This window comes from Semicossyphus pulcher, unplaced genomic scaffold (assembly GCF_022749685.1).
Source record: "Semicossyphus pulcher isolate SPU_LCO1_2020_fin unplaced genomic scaffold, fSemPul1.0.p SCAF_10, whole genome shotgun sequence".
NCBI lineage: Eukaryota > Metazoa > Chordata > Actinopteri > Labriformes > Labridae > Semicossyphus > Semicossyphus pulcher.
This window is the reverse complement of record NW_027211604.1, coordinates 22,675,638-22,700,400: the sequence shown is the minus strand read 5'-3', so window position 1 is coordinate 22,700,400 and position 24,763 is coordinate 22,675,638. Positions and strand designations below refer to the sequence as shown.

Genomic DNA, 24,763 nt, shown 5'->3' with positions numbered 1-24,763 from the left:
ACATCTGTTTTTTTGCAGCTGAAGATGTGCTTCACCAACCTGTGCTTCACATACCTCCATTTAAACACAATAAAAATAAAATAAAACTTGCATGTCCTCCTTCGGGATGGAGTTCAATTGCATTTTATCCAACGCAAAAACAGCATTAAATCCACTGAACAAATCAAGTAATTAAAGGCCAAAATAAGTAAAAGTCACAGATGTTTAGTCACCTTTTGTTGGCTGAGATGGCCAAAACACAAGTTTTTAATGGCAGCTTGTAGCTACAGTCTGAAAATGAGACGAGCAGCAGTTTTGACGCTACAGAATGCAGCTGATCAAATCTGCAACCAGCGTTGGCAACAGAAGCTGCAAATGTATAGATGAGTGGAAGAAGACAAGCTGCAATTACTGCAGTGGCACCTCACTTGTTGGATTTTGTTTATCAAGATTCTTTACTAAGAAATCTGTCGAGGATATCCTGCAGAAGCTTTTACATGTTGACAATATCATCTAGGGCTGGGCGATATGGCCAAAATCCTCTATCACGATATATCTCGATTACGATATGTATCACGATATATCATGTCTTCTGGTAATTTAACAAATGATTAGTACATATAAAATAACCACATGGTAAAGCCTATTTTTGGATGATCCTGTGTGAATTAAATACTTGACAAATAAAAAGTACTGAGTTTCCGTTTTCCCTTGGGCTGAGCCTGGGTCCTTTTCTGCACGTTAATAAACAGAGCCTCCCTCTGTGGTTCGCTGCAGGTTCACTGAAATATCATTGAATTAGCACCTCTATGACAGCTTAGAAAAAGGCCTGTACATTACAGGCAACATAAAGCAAATCTTATGGCTGAGCTGGTGTATTGGATTACATGAGATTTGTACCTAATGAAGTGGCCGGTGGGTGTATATTGTCATATTGCCCAGCCCTATTGTCATCAAATGCCGTTTGAATAAAGTTAAAATCTTAACGATGCTTTCCCTGGTTTCACTACACATCTCATCTGCTGTCACAACCTTCTTCTCCATAAAATCTATTTCACTCTCTCAAATGTCCTCATGATTGCAGCCTATAAAGGACGGACCATGAAACAATACACTGCCTACACAGGACTTACAGTGAGTCACAAACAGCCTCTCATATCTCTTGTTGCTCCGTGCTACACATCCAGACAGGAATTCCACTTTAACAGCATCAAGTGTTTCTGATTTCTAAATTTAGTGATGCATTTCATCTGATTAAAAAGCAATAAAATCATGGTGTTTTAGATTAAGATTTGCCTTTAGTACTTCTCCACAAATCACTTCCACAAGCAGCGAAAGTCAAAAGCGGTGCATTAATGTTTTATTTATAGCTCGCATATTAACACAGAGTACCTTTATCTGATAGAGGCGGCGACTGTCGTCCTGGATTAACCTGAACACCTCAGCCTCCATGGTCAGTGTCACCACAGTAATGGCAGTGGCAGTAAATCAGCCAAGATTTCGTTTACATTTTCGTCATTATTAATGAAAAAGAAAGAGGTGAGATAAAGGTGTGTTTAGAGATTTGTTAGCTTCAAAGCTATCTGAGCCCACCCCTGGTCCTCCCCATCTCTCTTTACCTGCTGCCTTATCTCATACTTCTCTGCTCTGCTTACATTTGTGTGTCATGGATGGAGAACAGAAACGGACGTCTGCAGCGCTGCCTGTCTCTGGATCAGTCTTTGCTTACATGATTGTGACAGCCACTGTATGGTTCCACGTCTTGGAAGCCCTCTCACACCGGCTTTTCATCTTCCTCCCCCTCCTCCTCCTCCAGCTTATCGGTACGGCGGCTCCGGCTGCTGAGGGTTCGGCCTGTAAAGCTGCTGCACTCTCACCGGCCGCCCGTTAGCCGGCCAGCCGCCTGGTAACTGTCCGATGACCCTGAGGCCGACAGGCTGGCCGTGTCCTGGGAGCTGGGTGCTCGGGCTGAGGATGTGGGTCTGTCCATGTTGTGGTTCGGGTGGGGGGGTACTACTCTGAAAGCCTGGAGCTGAGGCAGGCGGAGAAACGGGGTAATGCGGTAGAAGGATGGCTGGCGTGAGGCCGTAGCGTACCTGGAACACCCTAAGTGGTCCCTGCGCTACAAATCCGTTGTGCCGCTGAGGCTCCTGCGGTTGCTCCGAGTCCTTCCTCACCTCAGGGACTTTGCTCTCTTCCGCCCTTTTGCTTTTGCACGGCTGCCTCTTGGCCTGAGCGACCTCCTGCATCTTCTCCGCTTGAGCCCGGCGGATGTGATACGTCTTCCTGGAGCTTTGGAAGGAGTCCAGAAAATCATCCAGGCTTACGTTTCCCTCCATGAACTTCTCCAGCAGCTCCTGTGAAGCAGGGCAGACAAATAAACCGGCATCAACAGGCAGGACGACACACAAAGGGAGGTCCCACGGCGGGGAGTCCTGCAAACAAACTCCTCTAAGTATAAAGAGGATTTAATAAGCTGGGGGATGTTTACCCATGAACTTTGGCATAGTTTGTGGGCTGCAATATCTCACTGTAACTACATTTTACACAGCTAACAATGGGCCATGTGCTGCAACTGTTACATTTGGCAACGCTTGAAAGGCCTTAGATCTGTGTCTGTATGTGTTCCCAGGACGTGAGAGCCGAGTGTGAGCCTCGTCTGGTTTAGGACAAAACTTACATTGATGAAGTAATCTCTACATGAACCACAGCGGTTGTTGAAAAGATGATACAGATATTTTTGAGCTTTACAGGCCTGAGACTTAAAAAGGAGGGCTTTAGTCAAGTTTTGGTCATTTAATCGCATTCTCCTTGTTCTCACAGGGAAACATTGGGACGTTTGTAGCCAAAATATATGCTTAATGTGTGTTTACGTGCACTTAAGTCGCCACGATACTGTTGGCTTTCTGCAATAATCTGATTTCTTTGATGCAATGTTTCCATAATCAGGGTAAACGATTAGGGAAACACGGTTAACACGGCTACATTTCTGCTGCTGGAACATGATTTCATGGTCATGTAGATGCATAAAAAGGTTTCTAACGAGGGAGAAAAGCACAACAAAATATGACTAAACTATATTTCACCTTTAAAAACAAGACTTCATTAAGTACCTTGACAAACAAAGCAAGAGAGGACACTCAGAGGGCAATACAACAACAAAAACCCAAACAACACAGCCAGACAAAACAAGATAATATCAAGGTACATTCAATTTAAATCTAAAGCAAGAACACAAAAGACGTAAGAATCAAGCAGAGAGAAAATAGGACAGGGAGAGAATCGCTGTTAGATTTGTGTGGTGGCATCAAAAGAAAGATGCTAAGTTAGACACTGAATGTTAATTCTCCCTCTGTGCTCGTGACTGGTCACCCCTGTCATCTTATTGGTGGGATTCTGGTTTATTACGTCTCCTCCCACTAAGTCTTCCCCCACTGTGGCTCGAGAGCTTCTCCATCTGGCGTGGACGGTGTTAAATAACCCCAGGTCGCAGTGAATTAAATTGGCCTAACTGCCAATATACAACAGCTGTTACATGTAAAGCTCATTTAATTTTTATCTGGAGTGTGCAAACAGAAAGTGTTATATTCATACATTGCAACACAGCACAGAAAAATATTTCCTTTGCTCAGTCTTTAGTCAAATTCAGGATCCAAGAAGATGCTCTTCTTCGTATTTGTCGCTGCCTGATTTTGTCAATTTCACTATTACTATATTTACTTTTGAGGATGAGAATAAATGGCTGATTAAACTGGATGCAAAAGATTACCCAATTATCAGACAGGAAACGCAGAAATTAAATGCCAAATATTTTGATAACACCTTAATCGTTCCATAATTAATCACATTTTGAGCTAAATGTCAAATATTATCTAGTTTGAGCTTCTTTAATGTGAGTTATTGCTGATTTTGTTTGTCGCCAAATATGTTTGGGTTTTTGGAAGGAGACAAAATCTCAATGTCAGCTTTTGCATTTTTCTCAACGTACAAATATTTTAGAAGCAAAACAATCATTCTAGAAAATAATCTATAGATGAGTTGATGATAAAAACTATTTAAAGTGCTAATCTCAAAGGTCTCAGTTTCGTTCTCTTTGGCAGCACCTATGGCGATAAACAGAAATTGGGGGAGCACACTTCCCAGATATCCAGACAGTGTTGCATGTGTGACGTCCACGGTTGGCTCCGGTTGTAACTCTTGATTTTCCTCGCTGACGGTCGCTTTCCTTTTTAGACTGTTTGCTTCATCTGAGCGTCGAGTTTGTTTGTTTTTCTTTGGATTTTCACTTCTTGTTGAAGTTGTATCTGTAGTCGTCCATCTTTTCTTTGTTTGTTCAGCCATAGTAGATTACTGTTTACTCGCAACACTTGCAGAGACTGGAAAAGCAGCCGCTTAGCTCCGCCTACCCTCTCTGGCAGACCAACCACTGCTGGGTGATGGAAATCGCGTCACTAACTGGGTGCCGCTTTTTCCGCGGAATTCACACCAGACACTCAGTCTGTAATTCTGCAAATGCAAAGGCTTTCATCAGTGGGCCATCGGCTCAATCACCATTGTGTTACCTCATTCGGCGATAGATAGAGACTTAACAGACATTTACTTCAATGAAAATCTTCGGGATTATTACTTTTTTTCCATCCATTTATGTACATCCAAAATGTACCCACTATTACTTGTTTTGTATTTCACCTTCTCATTTTTTACCTAAAAAATGTACTGAAAGTAACTTGATCTTTGACACATATTAGAAACAAAAAATACTGGTTTCCTTTAATCAGGTTAAGAAAAACAGAGAAGCCTTTGAATGGAGAAAGATCTCTGCTGGGGAATCCTTCATCATAAAGCCATTTATGCAAATTTTAAAGGGTTTCTTGTTCTTGTTTGCACGATTAAGACCACCACAGGGGAATACACCACTTTGGCAGCAGTGCAATTCCTAACAACATCAGCTCAGACCATTTGGCTGCAGTCCGACAGCTTTAACATATAATGAGCAGATCCTTTGAGGAGCTGTGAACTCAAGTAAAAACCTCAAACCAGTCCGCTGTGTGTGCACTCGCTTCAGCACAAAACAAGCTTAGTTTGGAGGCTGAGGGGTCGTTCAAACCAGAGCAAACCCTCCTGGGAGTGTTTTTTACAAGCACTCAGGACAAAAGCAAGTTGACGTTTTGTTTCCTGTGACATCAGACTTCTATTTTCATGTTGGTACCTGACGAGGAATTTTCAAAATAGGGAAGGGTGTATGACTTTAGGCGACAGAGGAAGAGGCTGCTGGCCGGAGTCTTCAAAGGCCGACACACAAAAGGAAAGACACACTCTTCCACATTTTATGGTCTGTGCCACGGCTGTGAATACATCTACATTCAATGTTTTTGAAACTGCTCTATTTGATGTGGAACTATCACAAAAATCAAGAGAGCGTTTTATTACTGAGGCAGTGACCCTCTGAGGGTTTAATCTCAAACCAGTGAGATCAGAGGAGATAGTCACAGAACAGGAGGCATAAAAGAGATAAGGTTCATATTGATTCAGGTCTGCTAAAGCACAGTACACCTACACTCACAGGAGTGCAATTTTAAAGACTATTTCATCAGTAAATTCAAAATATGTGGCAGCATGAATTAGTAAGTATGTCAATCTTTAATATGCTGTCATTGGAAACTAGGTTACTTTCATTTCTACCTTGTATTTAAAGAAAAATAACAGTCGTGTTCCTTCTGATGAATTCGACTCATTAACAAATGTACTGAGGTGTTTCTCAGTATTGCTTCAGGGAGGCTGTTCAGCATGTGCCTGCTGTTGCTTAATCAATCAGCGGACAGCCAGTTTAATGACTGAGTCATGGGGGTATTGATCGGAGCCGGTGTGAGGTGGGGGAGGTGCGCTGGGAGGATCAATGCGAGCCTGAAGCAGCAGTGTGGGTTTCATGTGTGAATAAGACTCATTTACCATCTTACTGAGACAGAAATAAGATCCGGGATTTTATAAGAACTGAGTGTTAATGCATCATGTTAACTGAAGAGATTGTTACTATTATTTTATCTAATAACAGATAATGTTTTATCCTAATATATCAGGTTTTTTGGGGAGGTTTTGGATGAAGGACAAACATTTTAATTTGCCATCTTTTGGTATTTTTCACTCTTATATTTATTGATATAGTTTGTTTTGATGAGTAAATAAAAATGCTATTAATTTTGGTTTTAGACTTTTTGAGAAGAAGCATATTTATGTGGTTATCGCTGAGATATCAACAAAACGAAATACAAATATCTTACTACAATTCTTCTTCTCTAAAGCTTTTTTCACTGTTTACCTGCAATCTATTCTTACTAATGCAGGAGTAATATATACGTTTATATATATTTACACAGTTAAAATCTGGAATATGCCAAATGACACATGATACATGAGCTTTCATGTGATTTGTTTTTTAAAGTCCAACTGGAGCCACATAAATCATCAATTTGGAGCCCATGCACTCCATATGTAGGAGTGATTTTCAAGATTAATTGTGAATATGTTTTAATTTTATTGATTTAATATTAATTCAACATTTATCTGATGAAAGAAAAGTTCTGTGGAGAAACATCAGAAATTCTTCTTAGGTGGCCAAGCCTAAAGACCTTACAGAAGTTTGATTGACAGCTGAGCCGGCAGGGTCATGTGACAGGGTGTAAACAACTGCTGGATGAACTGATGGAGAGACAAGCATTTAGCATCAGAACTGACCAGTGTTGGCACCTGCTGGGAGTTTTAAAGCCTTATTATTTATAATCCTGAGGATATTTTTCATGGCCAGTTTTTGGCATTTAGTCTGTAATAGACCTTAAACGCCTCTCCACTCACGAGTGAAGATCAAATATGAAAGGATAACACTCTTCACATGAGCTATTGTCCGTTAACATGGAAGTTCGTCTTTCACCACATGCTACAGCAATTATCACAACATAATGCAGCATGAAAGAACATCTGCAATTTAACTTTCTATGTGGTGGTTAACACTGTCTGTGGGAGAGTCTGCCATGCTCCAATGTACGTGCAAAAGGGATTCACAGGAAATGATGCATGCACACACTGGAGGAAATTTGGAAAACTAAAGCGGGCTCATGACTTAATCCAGAGGAGCTGAAACAGGCGGGTCCAGGGTGATTTGAATGAGAAGAAACTTGTTTGTCTCTGTACAAGTTAAAAAGGATAGGAAAGACATTTATAAAGTGGTACTTTGATCATGCAGTGAAAACAAATGCACGACCTGGTTTTCTATTTCAGCTGTAATTTGAAATGTTGCCGCTCAAAGTGATTTCCTTTAACAAGGGTCTCTGTGACTTGTATTAATATAGTAATGTTTGTTGTGTTACTACCATAACTACAGGTCTCAACTGAAGGTAATGACTTAAAGCCTCTGTAGATTTGAAATAGTAAAAATGCATGTGTAATAAATTAAGTTAGGAGTCACATAAATAAACTGTTAGAAAACCTAGTAAGAAAAGCAGCTTATTTAGTTGTTCAGACCCATGGTTCTCAAGTGGTGGGTCGGGACCCAAAGGTGGGTTGCAGAGCTGTTTTTAGTAGGTTGCAGATGTGTGCTTGGAAAAAAAAGTTGTGGCTAAAAGTTTATGCTGCGCTTTTATTTTGAAGGACATGGGTTTCCTATGAAGTGTGTGCAGTAGTAGTTTAGTTTATCAACACTTCATGTATCCACTGATTGGATAATCCCAGCTACAGTTACATTCTTGAAACTTAATGAGCTCTACAGCAGTTGCATTTATGTTGCACTTTTTTGTTTATTTCTGTGGGAAAAAGCCTGCTAATTAAATGAATTGTAGAGGGAATGTTTTCCTCGCACTGCTACCTGCTGGTCAGGAAGCGGTCTCAGGTCCAAACTGCACCATTTTTTATTAAATAAATTTGAGTGGTTGAGAAATCCGGGTCGCAATTTGTCATTAAGGAGGTGGTGATGGGTCCTGAGGCTAGACCAGTTGAGAACCACTGGTTTTAGATAATTTCTCAGGACTGTGTGGGCGGCGCCGCACTCGTATTCGATCGATATTTAAGCTTAACAATGACCAATTTTAAAGTCAATATCAGAAAGGCTCACAGAAACTTAAATGACAATATCTTAAACCAATCGAAACTTGCTTGTTCAACAAGCCGAGGAGCAACACAAAACATGTCCATGCTTAAAGACAGGAGGGAGGCATCAGGTAGAAAGTTTTGGGTCAACGTCTCTGTCTGTTTTTGTTATATACTTGTTTCTTTTACTTCTTCTTACAAATGGTGCAGGGTAATTTATCTTGTTGGGTATCTTTCAACATGCAGCATTACTAAGCGCGACGATGACACCCTGTTTGAAAACACAGCCTGAAAAATCCACCTATAATCCACCGTGAGCTGACAGAGCAGGCAGAGACAAGACAGTATTAAGATTGTTGTTATCTCAGTCCAATAATCTCTTTAGCGCACGCAGAATAAGGTCCACTGAACCGCTATTCATCATTATTTAGACAGACTCATGAAATATGGGTTGTGTGTGCTGCCTGAGTCGTGTGCACACGCTTGTCGTGTCAGTACATGCATGTCAAAGAGTCAGTGTGTAGTTTAGTAAAGGGAGTGAGCACGTGCAGGTAAACATGAGAATATATACACACAGCTTTTGTACTGCAGGAATGCTGCAGTCCTCTTTCACAGAGTATTTGTCAGACAGCATTGAATGCTTCAAGGCCGGCAGATAATTAATTTAGTATTGGTGTAGTCATGTTTTTATTCTGCTCTCCTCTCGAGTGAAAAACAGAAAACTGTTCAACGTGAGGTTTATGGATTATCCTGAGTAACAAGGGTTGTGTTTCGCCAGAAAGTACATTGTTTTGAGCTCTTCAAAGGTCATTTTTAAAGACCGCGAGAGCAACAAACAAAACACAATTTGCCTCTTCTGCATGGTGGTAGGGGCAGACATCACAGGCCTCTACAAATAAAAGCAGACCTAAAGTATCTGCATGACAGATAGCACTGTGAGTAAATGGGAGAATATGTCGCTTGGCTTTTGAAGTAAATCAAACATTTGCCATTTCCTTTAATCATGAACCAGCATAAATCTGGTTTATATTCAATGTGAAATTGAATCGATTAATACTGAATTTCAAAACAACGAATTTCAATCACTGCAACCTCATTGCCCCAAGTTGTTTTATATATGGCCAAGAATAAGATACAACAGGCTACTTGTTTTCAGATTGAATGAGCTCTATAAACATTTATGCACGAGACATTCAAACCACTAATTAAAGTTAGCAAGTATTACGTCTTTCTGCTGCTCAAGAAGACCAACAAAGTAAAGAGATCTGTCAACAATAAACCTTCTAGTGGAAGCTTATTATGTCCTTCTTATGTTGTAGCCAGCTAGCAGTTAAGAGCAGACAAAAAGCAGTAGCTATAGCTTAATAAATATTAAATACCAGTCATTAAAATCCATTAAATTCATGTTTAATCATCTTAATTAAGATATCAAGACATTTAGGACTGGGTGTGCAGATTGTCCTATCAGTCTGTGAAATCATAACAATAGCTAACTTTACTTCTGCTGACATTAAGCTAACCAAGGCTAGCATAACACTAGCTAACACAACACTATAGCTCTGCATCCGTAAGGAAAGATGTCGAGCTGTAAGCAGAACCAATTTGCATGATACCTGTTTAATTCAGCTTTAATGGTCAGATATGACTTAAATATAATCTTGTATGTGTGTTTAAGATATTTATCATTATGTCACAGCAATGTAGCTAACATTGCTATATGTGAGCTACAGTAAGTGTTTTTTCTACATCCAGATAAACGATCCTGTTCTGCAAAGTCTGCCTAAAGCAAAATACTGAACTAATTGACACACATTTTTCATCCATATGATTTTATAAGTTCCTTTATTTTGTGTTATGGAGAAATTAAATTAGTTGTTGTAAGCATAGCTCTTCTATTATTGTTGTGTATTATATTATTCTAAATATTTGTCTGATGTTATTAGCCGCAGTGCATTCCTGGATTTTTAAAAATCTGGTTCAACCATGTAGAGCACTTTGTAGCTGTTTCAAAACGTGCTGCAAAAATAATTGTATAATTACTATTATTTTAATCCAAAATGTCTATCGTTTGAATATGAATTTATAACACTCACTGGGTGTACAGTAGAGTTTATTTTCACCTTAATGAGATGAAGCAGCGCCTACAAGGATGAGATTTGGTTTGTTGATTTATGCAGCGACACAGGAGCCCTTAGTCACCCACAATATGCTAATATCCTTCTCAAACGCGCCCACGGTTTCACTTTGTATCTTCCCACAGTTTTTTTTGTTAGTCAGAAAAATTAACTTTTTTTTCATTTAAACAAAAACATAGACTCCTCTTCAATATTTAGTTATGCAGGGTCACTTATCTAACTAAGACTGTTTCATCCCCAAGAGGAATCAGTTGGAAAGTAAGGAGAAATGTGTTCCTTAAAACTGTAAAATCCGACTGCAGGATGGGCGGAAAACAAATACAGTATATAAAGAGATTTTTGCAGAGCCATTTCACCATGGTGGAAGTGGGTTTAGTTGCTCTCAGATTTTGGCAGATTGCTCACTGTATGTATATTTCTCGTGCCTTTGGAGATCAGATTGCACAGAAGTGGGTGGGCTGTCAGATACACTGCAGCCTGCTTTTCAAGAATCACCCACAAATATGCTGTCAAAGTGATGCAAGACTGTGAGCAAGAACAAGCAGAAAGAGTTCAATTTCATGAGCATTTTGTTCCTTTTTTCTCTCTTTTACCTCTGAATGCTCCTCAGCACGTGCCACCTCTTCTTGCAGGAGATTCTGCGCTGTCTGCAGGCTGTGCTTCTGGCCGTGAGCTTCTGCAAAGACAAAGAAACATCACTGATGCATGCAGACATTTGGAAAAAAAGGGAAGAAAGCTGTAACCAAGAAACCACAGATTACGGAATTATTTTCCAAATCACAAAAAGCCTTCGGGGTATGTGCTGACGAGGAGATGGTGGTGGACGGTTGTTGGCTAGTAAAAAGGGGAAACAGGGGCAGTAAATATTCAGCTTTGAGCTATTTTGAGAAGCGGGTCTTAGTTTGGTTTGACCACGAAACTGAGATCGTTTTCTGTTTCTCATTTTCACCAACCACTCATATTACTTTCTCAGATGCACCACTCAGATTTAATGCAGCTAATAAATCTATAAAACTTCAACAAATACATGTTTTTATTATTTTTTCTCTTTAACGTCGTGCCTCATCAATAATGCCTGGGTACTCACAGTGTTCATGTGTGCACACAGATACCATATTTGAATTATTTATGTTAATGTCAATACTATAAAAAATGTAGGGAGCCTTAACAAAAAGATTGAGGCAGCTGTCTTCAAAACCGTATCAAATATGATCTGCCACAGATAAATCAAACATGATCATATCAGCATTACATCAGGAGGAGGAAGCGGTGACATGACGACCCAGTATTATTTTGTCATGTGACACATTCGGTCAGCAAAGTGTGAGGAGACATTGATAGAAACTGAATGCTCCTTATTTGTCTTGAAAGGTTATACCAGTTTATTACGACCTGGGTCTCTCTTTCAATCAGTTATGATATATTTTTTTAAATAAGTAAGATTTATACATGCATTGTACTATGGCTTTAAGGTGGCTTTTTTTATTTATTTTGCTTATTAAAACTTAAAGTCATAATCTTGAGGATCTCAGTTCCGTTCTCTTTGGCAGCACCTATGAAGATAAACGGTAATTGTCGGCGCACACTTCCCACATATCCAGACATGTGTGACGTCCATGGTTGGCTCCCTTTGTTACGTTAGTAACTCTTGATTTTCCTCGCTGACGGTCGCTTTCCTTTTTAGACTGTTTGCCTTCATCTGAGCGTCAATTTGTTTCTTTTTCTTTGGATTTTCACTTATTTTTGAAGTTGTATCTGTAGTTATCGATCTTTTCTCTGTTTGTTCAGCCATAGTAGATTACTGTTTACTCGCAACACTTGCAGAGACCAGAATAGCAGCCCCTTTATGTTGCATTAGCTCCGCCTACCCTCTCTGGCAGACCAACCACTGCTGGCTGATGGAAAACGCGTCACTAACTAGGCGCCGCTTGTGATTTTTTCCAAGAAAGTTGCCATAGACACCCAGTCCATAATAATGCAAATGCAAAGGCTTTCATCAGTGGGTCATAGGCTCAATCACCATTATGTTATCTATTCAGTGATAGATAGTGACTTAACAAACATTTATTTACATGAAAATCTTCCAGATTATTACTGTCTCATTGGCATCAAGTCGAAAAAATTTTAGGTAAATGTTGAAATTACCAAGGTAATTTTGAGATTTGGGATGGCCACAACAAATATAGTCAAACAGGGCAAGAAGCACAGACAGTCATAATCAGACATGTAACACGTCAACAGTTAACGTGTTAAAAATGTGTCCGCCAGTATCAACTACAATAATGCCACGTTGATGCAATGTGGGGTGTAAGTGATGGCAAAAATTCCCATGTTCATGATGCTGAAGTCTTCAGACAACTCAAGCTGGTGGAATATTTGCAGAGTTTGTCCCACAAGGGGAAAAAAACTCTCTGAATTGCCTTGAACAACAAACACAACAAATGTTACTCATTTAAGGATATTTCCTGAGGACATGACTTCAATTAAATAAGAACAACTTTTTTGCTGACAATGGAAATTTTAAAAAGATCAAAGACTTGTGATTGTGGCACTGACCCCAAACTGTATTTGTTCATGTTGTTTTCCATCCTTTATCTTCCCTCACTTCCTGTCATCTCTCCACAGCTAATAAAACTAATAAAGCAGAGATTTTCAAATTGTGTTCGAGGGGTCAATGGGGGATCATAAAGGGAGAAAGAAAGGTAAAGGCGAGAGATGCACGTGTTCAAGGAAGTTAGTTATAATAACTGGTCCTGTTGATTTGACGACATATCAACATTCAAGGTTCCCTAAATTGCTGCAATTTTAAAATCTAAAATCTCACTCCTTCTTGGAGCCATAACCCAGTGGAATCTGAAAAAACTGACATGATAAAGATATTTTTAGATTCAGTGTTGGATCTATAAATCCTCTTAGCAAGTCACAGACAAAGAGATACTTCTTAAAAGCTCTGAGAATCAAAATCAACACATGTTTTAGGTTCTCTTCAGTATCCTAATCCAGAGATAGACATCTGTACAAATGAGTATACTGCAAACAGGAACTGCTAATAGCCAATTCTGCATACTTTTATAGTGCCAGTTTGCCCCAATGCAGACGAAAACAAGACAAAAACACAGCTAAAATTGTAGCCCAACACTAAAGACAAATGATGACCTACAGACACAAGCAGAAACACAGCCTGCCTTATAAATATGTATAAATGCAGGATTCTCACGCACATACACGCAGCATGTGTTCCCCTCCTGGGGTTCATGGTTGGTCATCATTATGTACAGGCCTGACCCAGCTGACTGAAAAGTGTGTCTTGTCCCTCCGAGAGACGCTGTGACAACCACGCTAACCCCCCCGAGTCGGACCGGGTTGAGCAGAGACTGGGGGGCAAATAAAGGTCACAGTAATGACTCTAATAACTCTGAGCCCTGAGGGAGATCTCAACCCCCCATCAGGACGCATAGACAGGAAAAGGACAACGTGTGCAGACAGTTGCATTTACAGGGACAATGTTCCTTTTAAATGTTTGGCAGTCAAATAATTCAGCCGGATCTTTACAGGCGATAAACTCCCTTTAAAAAGAAGAAGGTTTCTGAGCAGGAAACATTCAACAGACCTCTTCTTTGACACTAATCTGTGTGATGCCGTCAGCTCAGTATTAATAATTCATCCCTAAACGTTACATTTGAGTGTTTTGGCCATATTCGACTCTTCTGTAGTAAAAAGCATGCATGCATTAAGTGATGGCCTTGTTTATGACCCCTAACTGCAGATGTTGAGGGGATGGGGGTGTAATAGGAGGTGACAGCCAGGCAAACAAACACTCCTATAGCAGCTGTGTGTGACCTACATTTGGGGAGGTGCAGGGCAACTGGGGATGGGGGAGTGGACCTGGAGGCCATAGCCTCATAGTGCAGCTTAGTGAAAGTCAATGGTGTCGGTGATGAGGTAACTCAATGTGTCTGGGAGCAGACATGACACGATGAGGAGGATAGTCACGCTCCTGCTACTGTAAAATGAAAACACCGCTCGAACACTGTGTATGCTGCACGAGACATTTTCCTGTTTCTCCAACAAGCCCTCAACAAAGCTGCTCTTGGATGCATGCTTCAAACCAGCAATAATGTAAACATGATTAAAATGCTGAGACTGCAATGATTTGTAGATTAATAGATGGATAAACAGAAAAATAATCATCATGGAATCCTGTGGACATTCATGTTGTCAGGCAACATCTGTGTATTGATGATAAAGCACTGTAACTGTTACAGCTGGATTAAATTACTTTGGCTGACTGCAGACACTCATGATTGTGAAGTGAACAGCAAAGACATATTTTCATTCCTGTCTGTCTCGAACACGTCATCAAGGAATGCTGCTAATCACTTGTGTAAAAACTAAGTTAATGTCTCCTGCACTTCTGCTAGAAGGTCATAGTGTGTCCAAAGTGTGTCCACCCAAGCACCAGATTTGGTTTTTCATAGGCAAGCCAAGAAAACAAACACTTTCCAAGAACTTGAATGTTGCTGTCCTCAAAACAATCCCCACTTCCTGCATTGATGATGTATTTTCCTGTTATTTTCCTGACTGCTGGAGTTGCCCCCACTGGACTTCTTTTTAGAAACCGTATCTCGCATATTAACCTGGCAGCTACAATGAGAAGGATTGTCTAATATCAGCAACTCTATTATAATTTTGAGTCATTATTGTTATCAAAATGCTAATACTTCTTCAACATTATAATTTGCTGCTTTTTTGGATTTATGTTAATACAAGTTAAATATCTTAAGCAATTTAATAACATCCCCTTTGATCCTTCTGAATAGTCCTCTTTCACTCTTTTTTGTAAAAGAAATGTATAAATTAATAAAGAAAATAATTGTTAGCTGGGCTTTTAAATATGGAGTTGAGGGACCACTTATTTTTTTTGTTATATTATTTCATCATTTATATGGACGAGACAACTCACTGAGGGATTTCTCCACTGGGGACTGTGATATCTGCAGCTAATTTCATGCAAAAATGGAGCTACCTTGCCAAGCAGCAGAGTGCTCTGTGGGGACATCTCTGACTGGATGGAGACTTTCAGTTAAAAGGAAAATTTCACGCGATCGCAAAAACTATTCTGAATGATCCTCTGAGAACAGACAGATGAACAGAGGGATGGACAGATGGACAAACTGACATCGCATCCCTTTGGCTCAAGCTGTTAAAGGGTCAGTTCACAAAGCTTAGGATAAACATATTTTTCCATTTACCCCGAGTGGCATCTATCCAGGCGGATACTTTTACTCTTGGTTTTTATTTGTCTCGTATATATATATTTATTTGTTTTGAGATATCTGCCTCTGACATTTCTGTGTGCAAACAGTTTAAAAGGAACAAGTCTGTAAAGAATCTGCTGACAGAGTGCTTTGAGGATTACCAGCAATTATAATGACTAGACTGCTACTGAGAGTACGACAAATTAAATCCCATTTATCTCCGTTGCACTGGGGGGAGGTGACAAATAAATAAATAAGTTGGGTGTGAACAACAGTGTATTTTAATGTGACATTACTAAATAAAAACTACCTATACTGAATATTTGTTATGTAAAATTGCTGTAAAAGGTTTAGCATACTGACTAGTCCTGGAAAAGATTGGTTAATTTATGTACATTTATTAAATTAATCAATGAGATGATCAACTAAAAAATAGCTGCTACTTTTTGTTTTCAGTGAGTTTTATTGTAAATTTTAGTTGTTGAAAGCAATACGTGGTTCTTTTCCTTTCTTTCTCATCAGATGTGCACTGTGTCACAATCCAGACTAGACACACCAAATCAAGCATGTTTTAACAATCATGCTGTTGGGCTGCAACAGTTCTGGCAGCATTAAAATCTGAAGAGCTTGTTCCCAAAACAAAATAAACGATCGTCAGGCACCACTTCTCCTTCAAACCTTGACTGTCAAAACGTCCGCTCATGTTTAAGAGTCAGCACTAAAATCCTCTGCAGTGATCTGAATCTAAACCTACATGTTCGTGTACACTGATGTGACAGTTACTGTCACTGTGCGGGCTGAGAAGCAGCCTCTTGGCAAACAGCTGATGTCAACATGTTAATGGACCTGGCTGAGGCTACCGGAGAGCTGCCGTAAACACTGAGATAGAGGACACGAGTAATCCAGAGGGGCTGCGGGAGCTCTTCTACTCCTTCAAATCACTCGTGTTTCAGCTGATATTTGGTCCAACCATGATGCTGTTTTCTAAAAAATACTATCAACATTAAGGGTTAGTTTTATGTGACAATGCTGAGGTTAACTCTAGGACTTTGTATCCTTAAATTCAAGACGCACACCCACCTTAGGTAAGGATTCATCAGTAGAGCAGATGTGTGAAAGCAAACAGGGATTAAACTTCTTTCTCTAACTCAGTTTTATTTCATTTTTCATTTTCACCACAACAACTTCTGTCACTTTTCACGTGTCAAAGTGAGTAAAACACCATGAAGGCCATGAATGCCTTCCAGGAGAGACTGTGAAAGGGTGCGCTGTTATCAAAATTTGTCTGATTCATCACGCTGAGACAACTACACGAGACATGGGGTCACATTTTACTCACGCAAACGCGACGACAGGCATAGGTGTTGGGTCACGTGGGCTCAGTGGACGTCCCCGTGAGCAACTGCTATTTTGGTTAATGTAGGTGAAAGGGGATATAGAGCAGAGGGTGTCAGGGAAAGAGGCTACAATATTGAGGCACTGGTCCCGGAGCCACCAAGTCCAGATGGATCAAATGTAAATTGCAAATATAAAAACAAACCAAAAAGAGGCAATTTAACAAAATGTATACAGCCTGTCTTAACTAGTAGTCTTTAATAAATTAATATTAGCAAATTAAATATATTTTTATATTTCGATTAAAGTGTCAAGTTCTTAATAAACATACAGTGTACTGTACAGTCACTTTTTTATTTGACTGTAGCCACAGCAGGCCACCTTAAATGGGCCCTGGAAAGCCTCCACCAGACTACATAAAATGCGCCATCTGGTAGAGGCCAGGGAGCTCGCTTAACTACGCTTCCTCAATCTAGGACGTCCGCCTTCAATGTAATGTCTCATTCAAAAGTGTCAGGTTTGAAATGTAGACTGCAGATCTGAAGAATGTTTAGACGATCCACTGGTATATTCGCATTCCTATTTCGGATTCTGTACCGCTTTGAGCCATCGCCTGCAGCGAAAACAGTAGTTTTTCACTCCAGCATCTCTCGCTGGGCCGTTTCTTTCAGAGGGAGGGGCGCAATGCACGCTGGGTGTTGTAGGAATGTAGAATGGCCGAAACCACGAGTTTGTACAACTTTCTCACATCACTGGTCTCATTGCCCTGAAGCAGCTGTGCAAATCACAGCAGGGTGTGACAACAACAGCTCAACAAATGAAGAATTGTCTTTTAAGATTTTTTTGGCCTTTGGCTTTATATACAGGACAGCTGAAGATAGACAGGAAATGTTGGGAGCAGAGAGCGGGGGATGACATGCACCAAATGATCAGCAGACCGGGAGTCGAACCTGCGATCAGTGCGACGAGGACTGTAGCCTCTGTACATGGGGCGCCTGCTCTGCCAACTGAGCTAAACAGCGCCCCAAATGAAGAATTGTCTTCTGGAGGAAATCATTTTGATATCTGGAAGGTGGAGATTCATCAGAGGGGTGGAAAGGCAGATGGTTTCTGTTTTAAAAATTTAGTAGCATGACAAAATAAAGAAACAAATACAATAGTTTGTTATGCTTGTTTATCTAATCCTATGCTTTATCAGCCATGCTATTTCATGCAGTAAATAGAGACACAACCCAATGTGCTGTACTCTGAATCTACCAAGCCCAGCAGGGGGAAAACAATCAGCATCACAATATTCAACCAAGGGCTACAACACTAACAAAATATCTGAAGCTAGCCAGCTTTCTTACATTTACAAATACTTCATCAAATAAATATTCTTAGCTTAGCTTGAACCTCTCCTCTCTTTGTGTGACCAAATTAGCAACAGTAGCTTGTGTAATAATCGCCACACAGCCACAGCTCTATGAATTTTACATTCCCTATGTTAACAAAGATCCTATCTGGCATGAAGAGAGTGTTTAACATTTGCCGCACATGTAATATTAGGCACACTGAGAGTCAGGATGCCATTGTTCCTATTTCTTCCTGCTGATGCCTCACATCTTTCTGCCTGTCCCGATGTTTGTCTTCTTAAAGGCTCCGTTTTTCGGTTCACTAGCCTACAAAAACTTTGTTCTGTGTTCTTCACCCTTTGGTAGTGCGTCCCACCACACAGCAGCTTAAGGCTTTCTCTGTTGTGCGCTAGCAGATGGAAGTGACAAGGCAGCACCTTCACACAAAACAGAGTCAACAATGGAGAGTGAAGGAATTGTTTTCCCCCTCCGGCTGTGGGTGGAACTTAATTGTGCTGTGTCTCTATGGTTACATCATCTCATAACTGATGTGATACAACAGTATTTGCACTGTAATGCTTTTCAAGAATTAAACACAGCCTAGATGAGCTCCAGAAGTCTTGCCATCTCACGCATAAACAGCATGACACTGAGTTATAACAGAGCAGTGTGATGTGTGGAGAGGTATGCGTGTTTATTTTAAAGCAGCTTGGTGTTATTTACACGTGATTTAATGAAGATAAACAAGGTGGACAGCGTGTGCGATGGAACTAAGCTCTGATGCAACACTTCAGAGGCTGCAGATTTATTTTAACATGTGTGTCGTGATGCCTTTGGATGGCTGCAGAGATTTAATGAAGCGGAAGATAAACTTTCATAATGTATAAAGCAGCTGTGGAGATACTACAAGAATCATAACAGTTTACACATCAGTGCACCGGCGTTCCTCCTTCATCCACGTTAACATTATTTCTTTATGCTGTTTTTCACATATCTCTTCTTGGAAGTTGGATGTAATTTACATTTTATGCTTCACTACATTATTGCTGCACATTCAGTCATATAGTGTTTTCCATACAGCGTGGAAATCGATCAAAGAAAGTGAAGCTTCAAATGGTACCCATTTATCAAAGAGACAATTTTTAAATGAGGGAGACGCTTCTGCAAGTTTGTGTAGAAATGTATAAAGGTCTTCTAAAATGCATATAAGGAAGTGTGGTGATTTACCGCACATGTCAAATGAATAGAAGAGTCAGTGGAAATAACAGCACATCGTGGCTTTTCTTCCAGCATCCTCTCTCGCCTTAAAGCTCAACAGATTTCCACGTTACACGCCTGACATGTCGGTATCTTTGTCTCTGGTCAGAGCCTGCAAGATATCAATGCATCCGATTGATGGGGCGCCAGCTGGAAACAACACAAACATGGAGACGCAATGGGTCGAGGATAATGAAATGAATACAATTCTTTCACCACAACAAGCTGCTAACTCTGCTGCGATGAATGGCCATGAGAAATCAAGTGAAGAAATGCAGTTCAACATGCCGGGCAAGCGATCTGCAGCTGATTATACACAAATAGGTCATGGTATTACAGATGGGGCCTTGAAGGGCATGGATGTATCCCAGGCTTGAAAATTAGCCAACCAATCAGGAGTGAATAACGACCCCGCAGCTCTCCAGCCTAATGTTTGTCCTCTTTCACACAACGCAGCAAGGCAACCTGAGAGGAGTCCTTTTATATCCAACACAAGTGTGATAACAGCTTCACAGCTTCTGCACACTGAGATAACACTTTGCTATTTAAAGTTTGTTCAGGAATCCCTGCTGAATTATGCCACGCTCAGCTGGGAGGAATAATATTTGCTATCAAAATGTTAGAAAAAAGCCACATTTTCTATCAATTGTTCCTCGTAAGTGCTCACCACTGTGATGTCTCCTGTCAATCATCTTTTTACATTATGTTGTTGGAGTTTTTGAGTGTTGATGATCTTTTCTCAGCCTGTTCAGTCACGGTCAACGCAGCTCACAGGATTAATGTTGGCTTTAAGGCAGCTGTGTTATGCCAGAGTCTGTGTTTCTACAACTGGAAGAGCTCATCTGTCAGCTTTACATTAAATCTATTTGAAGAATTTTTCCTGCTTTCCTCCCATTTTGAATAGCCAAGTTCCTGTGCACTTTTATCCATGCCTCTACTAATGTAATGTTGCTTATGGGGAGGCTGGGTAGGAGTTTCAAACTATGTGCAGGTGCCCTGACAACCAGCAGGAATGGCATTAGTGCAGCAGCACAGGCTTAATGATTGTCGCAATATTTAAATTGTGATCTGAAAGAGCAGAATGTTCCAGTTGCAAGTGCCAGGATTTTAATTACATTTGACGTGATTAGTAGAGTCCTAACAAGCGGTAGCAAGTGACAGTTAAAGCTAAGAACTCAGGATTTCATTATAATTTGTTGTGCTTGGTAAAGAAACCTACAGACAGAGTAGACTAACTCAGTACTTTCTAGCCTTACAAATTTGGCCCAGCAGGTTCACTCAGCTGTAGCTAATCGACATGTTTTATGTGAGATGTGAGCCTAGATGCCAAGCTTTGTCTGTTGCCTGGTTAATTAGTTGTCAGTGTGCTGGTGCTTAACGAATTACACTCAGCCAAAGATGGTTTTGTTGAAGATGAAGCACTAGTCTGAAAGATTTTAGATGTTTGATTAAGTAAGGAGTGGGCTGTGTCATTCTTAGACAGAATTAGTGTTTTAACTATGTAAGCAAGCTATGTGATACCCCCCTCTGTCTTGCAGAGGGGTAAGCTAGCAGGTATATTGTCCTGTTTTCAAACCTAAATGCTGCACCCTGGGCTTACCTCTGCCCAAACTGATTGTGATTAGATTAAAGAAATGCTAAACAACCCAGAGTGCTTTTTCCTCTTAGTGTTGATGTGTTTAGCCGGGCCTTTTACAAACTTTATTTTACAAACTAAGAGCAAACTATGATATTACAAAGATATGAAGAAATTACACATAATCCAGACTGTTACCACTCAGCTGTAGCTGCTGAATGCAGGAAGGACAAATAGAAAAAAAACTGTGTAAATGTGCTAATATAATAATACCACTGGTCCATCATCAGAGCACGATATATTTATTATAACATATATCCGTATCAAGCGGATCCATGGAGCAAATAAAAAATAGGCTATAAAACCACAATCCACAAGTCCAACATGTACAAGGCTTCATTGTTTTTAACAGTCTCTGTTGTACATGTATATGTCAGTAAAGCACGATGAATATGTTTTTATACAATCATCTGCTCCAGAGCAGATAAGGTGATCAGCATAAGTTACTGTGGTGATCTTCCCTGGTAAGAAGAACCTTTGTAGTACTGAAAACTCGGAGTTGACCCTGAAGTTACCTTGATAACAGTAAATCCTGCTTCGTAGTACACCCCGCTGCTCTGCTACAGAGCAGTGATGAGTTAGGTTTAGCTATCAGACTACCATAAGTGAGACTGCTACTGACTAATATGACTGTACTGCTGTTGTAATATCTTAATAGATATGACCTAAATGGATAATTAATGCATAATGTCTCACCAACAAGCAACTGCAGTATTTTCATCTGATTCAGATGAAAGAGAAAAACCAGATAAAGATGTTGGTTGGTTCTATGTTGCCCCCAAATACACGCCTGCAGTTTGATTTTAATTGCGTCTTCTACTATGAATTACAGTCACTACATTGCTCTAAAAAATGCCAGTTAGATATTTCCCTCACATCTTCCATCCCTAACAGTAACAACAGGGAGAAACCTCTCTGCCTCTGCAAAAAAAAAAAGTAGGTTTTAAGGCACAAGTAAGCTGAGAATGCCTCAACTGAGAATGTAGCCTACAGGGTTTCTGAGGTAGACCTGATCTTTACCCCAGTGCTTTGTCTGACACCTTAACCTACAAACTGCTACAAACCGTGAGTAACACCTTCAGCATCTTAACACTCTGAGTCCCTGAAAAATGTATCAGACGCTGAGCTTACTCACAGATTCAAAACGCGAATGTGACCTGACAGCAAAATACACCTCATAAATGTCTAAACCTACAACACGATTCGTATCAGACGCTGAGAAACACGAGGAAACATTCAGATCTTTTACATCCTCAAAACCCACAAGAGGCTAGTTTACTTTCAGTCAAAGAGTACAATTCTTTTATTCAACTGTGAATGTGGAAACTCCCAAACAGAAAGCATAAAAAAGGTTACGAGACACCATATGCACTTTGTTCTCCACCAACAGTCAGCTGTGTTCCCAGAGGAAGTGAATATAAAAACCTCGTCTCAGAGTTCACATTCGCTCAGATCTGCTACAGTAACAACAAACAAGCCCATAATCCCATTTTGATGACCACACCCAGCATCACAAATGCAAGAGTATGAAAAGAAGACTTAACATGTAGAGTCCTGCAGCAGGCTGACCTCGACTTCTCCCAAACTCGTGGGTGTGTGGAGAATTTACTGTGTGGTTGATGGGAAGAGGATCAACTCGATATTTTTTAATATATTTGTTGTTACAAAAATGTAATTTCTGCATTTCACGCTCTTTAGATGTAAAACATGGATTGGCACATGGATTACAGGACATGAAAGGAGAATTATAATACACAAAAGGTGCAGTCTAGCCGTTGTCAGTAGACTGCAACATTCACACAGCTGTAAGCTTTCAGTGGCATCAAATGATCCGCCACAGTCGACATACAAAGGTTTGACTAAACTGATGCCAGGAGTCAAATATCAGGCAGCTCACATAGATGATAAATGCTGGTGCCGAAACAAAGCTGTCAGAATCAAGCTTTATTTCACGTTTTCAGCAACGGTAACCGATTGATATCTCATTAAACTGACGTGAGATTCAACATCTTATTTCTTCAACAATGGGGTTCTGTCTGTGGTTCTTTGTCGCAGTGGGAAAGAGCTTTATTACAGTGATTAATATCATCCGCTCGCATTGTTTAACAACTCCCGGGAGGCAGTCTACCTTGATAACAGCAAGCAGATTTGCATCTAAATTCTGAGTAACTTAGTAAACAGTGGGTCCTTGATTTCAAACAGAGGCAGATAAAAGCCTCTCATTTTCTGGCTGGATGAAACAGCAACCCTCACAAACAAATCCTTTTAATGGTAGATAACCAGCTAATGTAGCTAACGTTAGCAGGAGTATTTTCAACCAATTTATTGAGCCAGAGTTTTGATTATTTCCAGCCAAGTTATTTTCAAACGAGTCAAAATAGTGTATAACATGACAGAGTGTATGTTGTCTGAAGGTTCTCCAGGGTTCTCCAGGTTCTCCAGGTTATGGTAATTCTAAGCTTAATCCAAAGGGCAATTGGACTTGGTTGCCTCTTGTGGGTTTTAAGGATGTAATAGATCTGAATGTTTCCTCGTGTTTCTCAGCGTCTGATACAAACATCGTGTCAAAGGTTTAGACATTTATGAGGTGTATTTTGCTGTCAGGTCACATTCACTTTTTGAATCTGTGAGTAAGCTCAGCGTCTGATACATTTTTCAGGGATTCAGAGTGTTAAGATGCTGAAGGTGTTAGTCAGTTTGTAGCGGTTAGGTTAAGGTGTCCAGTTGCCTTCTGGATTAAGCGTAGAATCAGCATGTATGTTCAGTTGCTAGTGAAGGTCGCAAGCTTTTGACATGCTAACGTTTACAGCTAATGCTGGAGCAGACAAGAGGAGAAATAAAACTAGCAGATCTAAACTACTGTGTATGACTTACAGCAGCTTCATACAAACCACTTGAACAAGCAGAGAAATGCAAAGTTAGGCTACTGGTTTTGGTTGTTTAGCTATGACTGGACAATTCCTTTCTAGGGTAGGCTTAAGTGATTGCTCAATTTACCTCAACCTGCCTCAGCTCAGCCACTTCTGCCTCAGTAGTGATTTCAGTAAAGTGCCCCAGGATGCTTTTCAACACCCACTGGGGAAGCAAAAGTGCCCTCATGGTGATATAAATACAGCAAACTCGAAACTTGTTACGTGAACGCTGAAATATCTGTAATTTAAAACAGCTTACTGTATGTTCTTTCTAAAGTGTGCAAATGTAAAAAGCAAAATGCAGGAAGAAGCTCTTCCTCTTTGAGACATGGTAAATGACACGATATCTGACTGTGTGCTGATGTTTTAAATAGCAACATAGATGTGCTGAAAATATCTCAAAGTGACCTGATGCTGTCAACATTTTGCCTCTTATCCATTTAAATTAAAAAAACTCTCAAGATGTAATAAACACATATAAAATATTGCTTATCAGTTTCTGTCTCAGGATGAATTTTCCTTCACACTATCCTGTCTCTTGGATCTTGACAGAACCTGAAGTAGGTTTTGTCACCAACATAAGCAAGTGTTTGGCAAGTTAACTTTGTACAAGCCTGAAAATGCCTCAACTGTCCTCTCTGGTTGAACGTTTCAGTACTGTTGCTCATGTAGCCGCACCCAGCATCACTGTTATGAGTGCTCAGAAGTATGCTTTGTACCACTTGTAACTACACCCAACAACAATGATGTCAAGTGGTGCTGGATTAAACGTTTATATCACTGCCGCAGGGTGAGAAATTAAACCACTGGAGGTCAGCAAAAAACTGATTTTCAGGACTTG

General features: G+C 40.2%; 1 protein-coding gene across 1 annotated transcript in view; it reads right to left on the bottom strand.

The window, feature by feature from the left end:
* Positions 1–722: 722 nt before the first annotated feature.
* vps37d (VPS37D subunit of ESCRT-I) overlaps positions 723–24,763 on the bottom strand; it is a 35,036-nt gene continuing 10,995 nt past the window's right edge. Inside the window, exons 3-4 of the mRNA XM_069675945.1 lie at positions 10,784–10,866; positions 723–2,336 (exon numbers count right to left, since the gene is read on the bottom strand). Coding sequence (XP_069532046.1) covers positions 1,797–2,336; positions 10,784–10,866 — 623 coding nt within the window. The 3' untranslated portion in view covers positions 723–1,796. The remainder of the gene's footprint in view (positions 2,337–10,783; positions 10,867–24,763) is intronic.